Source organism: Andrographis paniculata, unplaced genomic scaffold, assembly GCF_009805555.1.
Source record: "Andrographis paniculata isolate CXL003 unplaced genomic scaffold, ASM980555v1 Contig69END, whole genome shotgun sequence".
NCBI lineage: Eukaryota > Viridiplantae > Streptophyta > Magnoliopsida > Lamiales > Acanthaceae > Andrographis > Andrographis paniculata.
In genome coordinates, this window is record NW_026137605.1 from 1,051,438 (window position 1) to 1,062,421 (window position 10,984).

The following is a 10,984-nucleotide window of genomic DNA, read 5'->3' on the forward strand; positions in this document are numbered from 1 at the left end:
ATGCAACACATAGAGGCAAAATCAGATTTTTCGAACCTTGGGCAAAATTACAATTTTCTATCACCAATCTACCATTGTATCTTTTTATTTTCTTTTGACCATATAAGAAAAGAAAATGTAAAGAAGAAAAAATATATATATATATAATATTATTTTATTTTTAAAAAATATTATATAAAAATATTATTTAAATAAAAATTTAAATTAATATTCAATATTTCAAATTACAATTAAAAAATATATATTACTATTTACAAAGGGGAGAGACTCTTCTCTCTTACAAAAAAGAAAAAAAAAAATGATAGTGAAATTTACATTATAGCAACCTGCTTTACCTTTATTTATTATTAATCATTATTGTTTTTTTAAAGTTTAAAGATGTGTTAACTTTATAAAAAATATTATTCTATTCCTTGTCCCATATATTAATACTATATTAACTTTAATTAAATTAAAAAATGGTTCAAATTGATGAATAATTCATACAGTAAATTACATTAAACGCGGACGATGAATTAGCATTCTTTTCTTCTTTTATGTGTTTGGTAAGGATAAATTGCACATATTAATATAGATACACAAATTTTAGATAAGATACAATCACTCTGTTCGTTCGAATAATTGCGATTTCCTAAATATATATATAATATTTGTTAAAAAAAAAAAAAAAAGGTAAATTGCATAACATGTGGTTTTATGAAATTGCACCAAATTTCATAAACTCTGCGTATAACCCTCTCGACGGTCCTTATTTAACGATATTTAACTTAAATGCACTCAAATTGCGAATAAATTTTAGAATCCCAATTTCTAAACCCCTAAAATTATAAATATATTTATTTTTCTTATATTTAGTCTAAAAAATAGTAAATATATTAAAAAATAATTAATTTTCTCAGGTTTTAAGAGTTTATTTTTTTTTTGGGCTAAATACAAGAAAAATAAATATATATGTAATTTTAGATGTTTAGAAATTGAGATTCTAAAATTTATTCGCAATTTGGGCGCATTTAGGTCAAATACCGTTAAATAAGGACCGCCGAGGGAGTTAGACACAGAGTTTACGAAACGATAAGGGACTTTGATACAATTTTAAAAGTATTGGAGATTTGGTGCAATTTCATAAAATCACGGGTGAATTTTGTATAATTTAGCCCAAAAAAAATTAAAAAGTAAAACATTTAAATAAAATTTAAATATTTAATTTAAAATAATATATTTTATATGTTTATCACAATTCCCGTATAAAAAAATTAATCAATCTAAAAACTCCGAATGAACAGAATCAATTATTAATTAATTAATAAGTGTATCAGTAAAAATACTGTTTTTAATTATGAGATACTTGATCGAACCCCAACTTCAAGTATATCAAATCAAACCCCAACTTCAAGTATATCAAAAAAAGAAAAAAAAAAAGAAAAAAGATTTTTTGGGTAACGATTGCAGATTGTCAGATTATATATATATATAAAAAAAAAAACTCAACTAATTTGTAATCATGAGATTATGAATTTAAACCTCGAATACCTTCAAGTCTCATGTGCACACATAGTTTCTTTAACGTGACTTACAGACCTAATGTATCATACAATTATTTTAATTTAAAATTTTTGTTACTTATATGTCAAATTCAAAATACAAACATTAACAAACAAACCTTGACAATTTTATTTTATTTTATTTTTATTTTTTAAAAAAAGAGCTTGTATACTCTCTCCCTACCAAAAAAAAAGGTGTTACCTTCATTTATATCCGGCTCCATATTTTTTATTTTTTTAATTGTATCATATATCTAACATAATAAATATTATGTTAGATATATATATAATATTATTTTATTTTTAAAAAATATTATATAAAAATATTATTTAAATAAAAATTTAAATTAATATTCAATATTTCAAATTACAATTAAAAAATATATATTACTATTTACAAAGGGGAGAGACTCTTCTCTCTTACAAAAAAGAAAAAAAAAAATGATAGTGAAATTTACATTATAGCAACCTGCTTTACCTTTATTTATTATTAATCATTATTGTTTTTTTAAAGTTTAAAGATGTGTTAACTTTATAAAAAATATTATTCTATTCCTTGTCCCATATATTAATACTATATTAACTTTAATTAAATTAAAAAATGGTTCAAATTGATGAATAATTCATACAGTAAATTACATTAAACGCGGACGATGAATTAGCATTCTTTTCTTCTTTTATGTGTTTGGTAAGGATAAATTGCACATATTAATATAGATACACAAATTTTAGATAAGATACAATCACTCTGTTCGTTCGAATAATTGCGATTTCCTAAATATATATATAATATTTGTTAAAAAAAAAAAAAAAGGTAAATTGCATAACATGTGGTTTTATGAAATTGCACCAAATTTCATAAACTCTGCGTATAACCCTCTCGACGGTCCTTATTTAACGATATTTAACTTAAATGCACTCAAATTGCGAATAAATTTTAGAATCCCAATTTCTAAACCCCTAAAATTATAAATATATTTATTTTTCTTATATTTAGTCTAAAAAATAGTAAATATATTAAAAAATAATTAATTTTCTCAGGTTTTAAGAGTTTATTTTTTTTTTGGGCTAAATACAAGAAAAATAAATATATATGTAATTTTAGATGTTTAGAAATTGAGATTCTAAAATTTATTCGCAATTTGGGCGCATTTAGGTCAAATACCGTTAAATAAGGACCGCCGAGGGAGTTAGACACAGAGTTTACGAAACGATAAGGGACTTTGATACAATTTTAAAAGTATTGGAGATTTGGTGCAATTTCATAAAATCACGGGTGAATTTTGTATAATTTAGCCCAAAAAAAATTAAAAAGTAAAACATTTAAATAAAATTTAAATATTTAATTTAAAATAATATATTTTATATGTTTATCACAATTCCCGTATAAAAAAATTAATCAATCTAAAAACTCCGAATGAACAGAATCAATTATTAATTAATTAATAAGTGTATCAGTAAAAATACTGTTTTTAATTATGAGATACTTGATCGAACCCCAACTTCAAGTATATCAAATCAAACCCCAACTTCAAGTATATCAAAAAAGAAAAAAAAAAAGAAAAAAGATTTTTTGGGTAACGATTGCAGATTTTCAGATTATATATATATATAAAAAAAAAAAACTCAACTAATTTGTAATCATGAGATTATGAATTTAAACCTCGAATACCTTCAAGTCTCATGTGCACACATAGTTTCTTTAACGTGACTTACAGACCTAATGTATCATACAATTATTTTAATTTAAAATTTTTGTTACTTATATGTCAAATTCAAAATACAAACATTAACAAACAAACCTTGACAATTTTATTTTATTTTATTTTTATTTTTTAAAAAAAGAGCTTGTATACTCTCTCCCTACCAAAAAAAAAGGTGTTACCTTCATTTATATCCGGCTCCATATTTTTTATTTTTTTAATTGTATCATATATCTAACATAATAAATATTTTTATAATTTATTAAAAAAATATAATTAAATTTATATTATATAATACTAATAAAAATATTTTTATTTATTTATTTGTTTGTATTACATATTAATATAATTTTAATATTTAAAAATCTACTTTTAAAATACAAATGTTATTCTATTCTATCCTACTAGTATTTGTAGGTTATAATTTTAGTACTGCTATTTAAATAGTAAATAAATTTGTAGGGATGGAAGAATGATTGGCTTGACTTACGTCAACAAGATGACGTCAGTACGATGACAGACCAACTATAATTCCAAGTGGGCCCCGGCAGGAGCGTTGTTAGATGCTGCTAATCCGTCATTTTCATCTACTCGAAGGGAGCAAAATTAGACACGGCTTTTGGATGGACGAGGTGCATCTTACGTAATAATCCTTCCGTCCCATGTATTACGGTAGACATGAAATTTAGATAAAATATAATTAATAAATAATTAAAAAGTGTATTAATAAAAATAATTAATATTTAGTAAAAATAATTATAAATTAAGATTAAAATAAGTAAATAATTTAATTAAAATTATAAAATTATAAAATTTAAAATTTAAAATTTAAAATACGATTAAAGTGTATAATTATATTTCCAAAAATAGAAAAGACACGTTACGTGGAACAGACGAAAACAAAAAATAGAGACAAATTATGTGGGACGGAGGAGTACTCCATTAGTTGCATAATTATCTTTTCATTTACTTTTTCACATAATTTTAAAAATATTAATATTATATTTAGATATAGTAAAAATAAAAATTAAAAAATTAAAAATTAGAAAAGTATTTATAATTTTAGATATATTACAATTATTAAAAAAAGAAATAAATACTTTGTTTTGAGACGGATCAAAATAGAAAAATAGATAAAATATTAAAGAAAAGAGAAAGTACTGCTCGGTCCATTTTTAATATGTACATATTCTAATTTTTATCTAATTATTTCAAAATTTTATATATTATAGAATGTGTTCTTCCATTGATTTTTTTTTTTTAAATTTCATATATTATGAAAGTTTATTATTTTTTTTTTGAATTATATAAATAGTAATATTTTTTTTTTACGTAAACTTTTAATATTATTATTTTTTTAGTTATAGTAAAAAATACAAAAATACCTCTACTAATATTGTGTAATATAAATGTAATGGTATTTGTGTAATATAATATAAGTTAGAAGGATATTTATTATGTTAGAAATATAATATAATTATTAAATTAATACCCCTATTTTGAAACGGACAAAAATGACAAATAAAACTATTTTTATAAAACGGAAGGAATATTTTTATATTATTATCAAAAATTTTATGCTTCATATAAAAAATATTTTCTTCAAACAATTTCGCTAAATAAACACACTCATACTCTTTTCGTCTATCGCAAATAATTATATTTTTTTTTTACTTGTTAATTTTTTAATATAAATTAGTATTTGTATTAAAAATGTAGTAAAAATCAAAAGAAAAAAAAAATAAAAATACTCTCATTATCTTATAATACAAATATAATTATATTTGTATAATAAATTATATAAATATAGAAATATTTGTAATATTAAATATAGCAACGCAAAATATAAATATAACTATTACTAGTTGTAAGAGAGAGCATAAATTTCATTTTAGTAACTATGAATTTTAATCTTATGATTAATTATAAATTCTCATATTTTTATTTATATTTATAATTATATTTAGTGTGTTTAGGCCATCTCCAACCCATCATCTCAATTTATTCAATTTTAACTCCAAATATGGAGTTGCTACAGTAATTTTACTCCAACCATAACTCCATTTTTTACTTTTATTTTTCAAATATTCAATTTTTCCTATTATTGTAAACAACTTTTTATTTTTATAATTTAAAATAAAATTTAAAAAATTTAAAAAATAAAAATTAAATTTAAAAATTAAATTTATAATTTTAAAAAATAAAAAAAATTTTAAAAAAAAAATAGCGTTTTGTGTTGCACTGTAGTAAACTCTAAATTTGGTGCTGGAAATGGCGCTGGATTGGAGCGGCAAAAATGGTGTTGGAACGCCAGATATGGAGCATGGTTGGAGATGCTTTTAGGAGTAGCAAAAACAAGTATGATCCAAAAGTTCCGTACGAAAAAATTGTGTTCGGGCTACCGATAATAGACTTGAAAATTTTCAGATTATGCCTGGCCCGATCCGATTTTTTAAAACTAATATTCCATCCGTCCCAATTCTGGCATATTTTAGAATAATAAATTAAGAAATATTAGTATTTTATTGGTTAGCATAGGTGTGTAAAATTTTTTAATATTTTTGTCATTTTATTTTATATATAAAGTAATTGTATGTATAATAATATATTTATAATTTAAATAAAAATTAATATTATTTTGGTATTAGTGTATGATTAATTTTTTAAAATATAAAAGAGATACTTTGAATATTAATAAATTTATATACATATATATTAAATGATTTAATCAATTATTTATTTATTCATTTTATTCAAAAACTTATTTAAAATATTTACACTTTTTTTATATATATAAAACTTGTATAATTTAGGTATTTATTCAGTTTTGAATAAAGAGAGTATTTGATGCAAATTTTATACTTCCTCCGTCCCAGAACTATAGTTTGGATTGGGTTTCACACGGAATTTAAAGAATATTGATATTATATTGGGCCATGGCGGGGCAAGCTCTACATTGATATAGAGGGTCGCAGTGGGTAAAATATACGGGTAAAAGACTTTTTTGCTCTTGTGAGTGTATTAGTGTAAAAAATAGTGACAATTGTGTAATAATAATGAAAAGGTAAAGGTAGTTTTATAGAGATATTGTTATTTATGAAAATGAGACTATTGTTTTGGGACGGACAAAAATGGTAAACTAAGACCATTGTATTGGAACCGAGGGAGTATTAAGTATTACAAAATATATAAAATACAACGTGTTTTATGTATTTTTACTAAAATACAATTGTTCTATTTACTTGTAAAATTTTACCTATAATTTTACTATTTAATTTTATTTTCTCTTAAAAACATCATCTCAAATCTCGAATTTTACTACTATCACATGAAACAACTGTTAATAACGTGACAAGTAAACACACCCATATAATTTACCCTCGCAATAATTTGCGAAACCCAAGGCAGAAATGTTATCCGGATCGGCCCACATATGTTTTCTGACCCGGGTCCGATTAAAATTATTTTAATTAATAATAATAATATTAGTGGAACATGTCTGGACGCAGAGGAGGCGGTTAGACAGAATCGCCGTGGAAATCGACGGCTGTGATCAGCGCATTCCCATCTATATGAATATGCCTTCATTTTCTAGTAGCCGCATAAATAAGTGTTGTTCACTACCTCGCTTTTTTTTCCACTCCTCTACCATTCTAAACTCTAATGGCGACAATCAGGAGCGTCAAGGCCAGGCAGATCTTCGATAGCCGCGGCAATCCTACGGTCGAGGTTTGTACTGTTCGCCCATTTCGTGGCAATCGATTTGCTGTAATTGTAGTGTTGGCAGCTAAGTGTTTGGTGTTAGGGCGTCCATTACCATTTGCTAGAAAATCTAGCTTGGTAATTGACAGAATTGTGGATGTGATATTGAGATAGTTTGATTCGAAATCCTTCGGCGATATTGTAGGTCGACGTGCATCTATCGAATGGAATTTGGGCGCGAGCGGCTGTTCCTAGTGGCGCATCAACTGGTAAGATTTATAGACATGCACATTTTTGTTTCCTTAATTTTCCCATCGTCTTTGGATTTTTTTTGTTAGAGAAAATGAATTATTTGGATATGATACTGCCATGGCCTATGCATGTCTTCGTTGATGTTTGAGATCCATCTCTGTACACTAACTATACTCTAGCTGACGGAGTGGATAGAATCTAGAATGTTTTCTAATTTCGATGATCGTCTATCGGCTATACTTCAGGAGTTTACGAGGCTCTTGAACTGAGAGATGGTGGATCTGATTACCTTGGAAAGGGTGTTTCAAAGGTAATCTAATCTAGCTGCTAAAGATGATTATTCATTAGCTTGCTATGTAATTCCAATTGTTATATGTTGATCCTCAATGATTTGGTATATCTTGGTAGGCTGTTGAAAATGTGAACTCAGTCATTGGACCAGCCCTAGTTGGAAAGGTTTGTTTTGAAATCTCAACAAAAGTCTTATTATTGTTATATATGTATTCTACATTGGAAGAATTTTGAAATACTGGTAAGAATTAGGTAGAGTTAAATGTTTTTTATTCACGTATTTTTTATTTTTTTTTGGCATGATACAACTCTGAGGGCTTAAATCAGCTCACTGTGGTTTCTTCTGCAGAACCCAACAGAACAGACAAACATTGACAATTACATGGTTCAACAACTTGATGGAACTCAGAATGAATGGGGCTGGTGCAAGCAAAAGGTATTTTAACACAGAAAATTGCATGTCTTCGTGATAATTGTTTCTTCGAAAGGATCATACTTATTGTGAAAATGATACAATCTTGGCGCTTTTTAGCTTGGAGCGAATGCCATTCTGGCTGTGTCGCTTGCTGTGTGCAAGGCTGGTGCTGCCGTCCTCAATATCCCTCTATATAAGGTATTTAAAGCAATCCATCTCAAGCCATTCGTTAATCATCAATCCCAATGTGTAGTGCATCCACTTGTTTATAAGCTATTCTCGCTGCATTTTGGAGTTGCCATAATAGTGGCCGTGCCATGTCTCTGTTGATATAATTGCTTCCCTTTTATTTCCTCTTCAGCATGTTGCTAACCTTGCTGGTAACAAGAAGTTGGTCCTGCCTGTTCCCGCTTTCAATGTCATCAATGGTGGATCACATGCTGGAAATAAACTTGCTATGCAGGCATGTCTAATAACATATTCATTTGGGATATTATGTGTTGCTATTTGATTGTGTTACCCACTTTTTTTCCTTTCAGGAATTTATGATTCTTCCAGTTGGAGCTTCATCATTTAAAGAGGCCATGAAAATGGGTGTGGAAGTGTATCACAATTTGAAGGCATGTCAATATCTTTTAATTTTTGCACTCATATTGTCACTATTCCAAAAAATTCTGGTGCCATTTTGAAATTTGAAAGCTCAGAAGAAGTTCAGTCATTTATGTTATGCATTACATAACCCTGTGGTGTCCCTTTTATAATGTTCCTATTATCTATCAGCAGAATGTTCATTATGAACTCAAGACATTATTTACTGATAAATTTTTATTCCCTATGAATTTTAGTCTGTCATCAAGAAGAAATATGGGCAAGATGCCACCAATGTTGGTGACGAGGGTGGCTTTGCTCCAAACATTCAGGTTATATTTGGTTCTGGGCTGTTCTCAGCATTAGATCATTCTGTTTGTACCTACATATGGACAACTCCACCTTGCGTTGATACCTCAGGAGAACAAGGAAGGTCTGGAATTGCTGAAGACAGCCATTGAAAAAGCTGGCTATACCGGAAAAGTTAGCTCCTTTCTGTACAGCCTTGATTCTTTATAACACCCGCAGACGCATATAAATTGGTATTTATCTCCTCATTATCGCTTCTGGATATAGGTTGTTATCGGGATGGATGTTGCTGCATCCGAATTTTATGGATCTGATAAGAAATATGATTTGAACTTCAAAGAAGAGGCAAGTTTAAAGTCCCTAACTAAGAGATCTCTCTCCCACCTATACAATAATAGCTTATGTAGTTGTCGCCATTACTCTAGAAAATAATTATAATGATATGCTGCACTTACCTCGGCAGAAAAATGATGGATCACAAAAGATCAGCGGTGACCAGCTCAAAGATTTGTACAAGTCATTTGTGTCCAGCTATCCAATCGTATCGATTGAAGATCCATTCGACCAGGATGACTGGTGCACTTATGCAAAGCTTACAGGTGAAGTCGGTGGTCAAGTGCAGATTGTGGGAGATGATCTTCTTGTCACCAATCCAAAGGTAATCGAAACTTTTGTCCAAAATTTTCGCATACTGTGGCGTGGTATTAGATTGCATTATGTATTTTTTTCATTCCTGGACTTGTTTCAGAGAGTTGAGAAGGCAATCAAGGAAAAAGCATGCAACGCCCTCCTACTCAAGGTATTGTTCTATTGTTGTTTCAACCTTTTAACCACAAACCCTCTTCTATTGAAAATTTTTAAAACGAAAATAACTCAAATGGGTCTGTTTGGTTACCAGCTCGATCTGTTGGCACTATGCTTCCATTTTTTATTTTATTTTTCTCAAAATATTGGGACTCATTCAAAATTTTCTATTTTTATCTCTCTTCAATAAATAAATATATTTATATACATTCAAAACTCTCTATTTATTAGTAAATTAAATTTATGTTAATTATAAATAAATATTTTTATTTATTTATATTATATAAAATTTTATTCTAAAATTATATCGGTATGGTATATATTTTTATTAATATATAGTTATAAAAATAATATGGGTGTGTTTGTTTGGAGTTTAGATTTTGAGTTGATATTTGAATAGTAAAAATTTTGAATTGAAATATTTGTATGATGTGAGATAAATACGTGATTATGTGATGTGTTGAATTTAAAATTAATTTTTAGTATGATTTAGACAATAAAAAATAATTATTTGATTGATATTTTAGCTGAAAAAAGATTGATGAATAATAGAAATCTGGATAAATCTCCTAATCGAACACACCCTAACTTTTTTCTGTCAGGTGAACCAAATTGGATCCGTGACAGAGAGCATTGAAGCAGTAAAAATGTCGAAGCAAGCTGGCTGGGGTGTGATGGCCAGTCACCGCAGGTATGAACCCACGCTCTTACCCCGTGGTACATCTCCGACATAGCCTTGATTGGATAACACCAATTCATTCTGTCGCTGGATGCAGTGGAGAGACTGAGGACACTTTCATCGCCGATCTCTCTGTTGGCTTGGCCACGGTATTCTCCTTTGCATATGCATATGCTATTTTACATGTTCCATTCATAGTAATCTGAAATAATTTGAACTTATATCCATATCCCTTTTGCTGAAACTCTTCAGGGCCAAATCAAGACTGGAGCTCCATGCCGATCAGAACGTCTTGCTAAATACAACCAGGTCGATCTTCCAGCCTCTTTCTTGTACCAACACTTTTCTATTTAACCATCCAAACTTACGATTTATATATATCAACAACCCGTATATTGTGTGCAGCTGTTGAGAATTGAAGAGGAACTCGGGTCCGAAGCAGTGTACGCGGGATCCAAATTCCGTACGCCAGTGGAGCCTTACTAAACCAGCATTGCGGATAAAGGGTGTAGGATGAATGAATAATTCCCTTCGTAGACAGAGCCATCTTAGGTAGTTTTAATGATGGTCGTGTTGAGTTCAGAGCCAGTGTGTGAGGCTCATTTTTTTATTACGGTATTTTAAATATACTAATTATTATATTGCATTCTTTTAATAAAAAATTTCAATAATTTCTCTTTTTAGTACATACTTTTTATTA

The 10,984-nt window shown here is 28.0% G+C and overlaps 1 protein-coding gene across 1 annotated transcript; it reads left to right on the forward strand.

The window, feature by feature from the left end:
• The first annotated feature begins 6,831 nt into the window (after nucleotides 1-6,831).
• Nucleotides 6,832-10,967, forward strand: LOC127263726 (enolase-like). The gene is made up of 17 exons (XM_051292915.1): nucleotides 6,832-6,973; nucleotides 7,152-7,215; nucleotides 7,444-7,508; nucleotides 7,607-7,654; nucleotides 7,839-7,925; nucleotides 8,022-8,102; nucleotides 8,266-8,367; nucleotides 8,444-8,524; nucleotides 8,750-8,824; nucleotides 8,913-8,975; nucleotides 9,069-9,146; nucleotides 9,265-9,459; nucleotides 9,550-9,600; nucleotides 10,208-10,296; nucleotides 10,382-10,433; nucleotides 10,537-10,593; nucleotides 10,690-10,967. The coding sequence occupies exons 1-17, from the start codon at nucleotides 6,908-6,910 to the stop codon at nucleotides 10,768-10,770; spliced, it is 1,335 nt and encodes a 444-aa protein (XP_051148872.1). The 5' UTR covers nucleotides 6,832-6,907; the 3' UTR covers nucleotides 10,771-10,967.
• The last annotated feature ends 17 nt before the right edge of the window (nucleotides 10,968-10,984 follow it).

Excerpts from the sequence above, each read along its gene's own strand:
- LOC127263726 (XM_051292915.1), top strand. The coding sequence starts at position 6,908 with ATGGCGACAATCAGGAGCGTCAAGGCCAGGCAGATCTTCGATAGCCGC. Across the intron at positions 8,525-8,749 it reads AAGTGTATCACAATTTGAAG|TCTGTCATCAAGAAGAAATA; the intron begins GCATGTCAATAT and ends TATGAATTTTAG. Across the intron at positions 8,976-9,068 it reads AAGCTGGCTATACCGGAAAA|GTTGTTATCGGGATGGATGT; the intron begins GTTAGCTCCTTT and ends TTCTGGATATAG.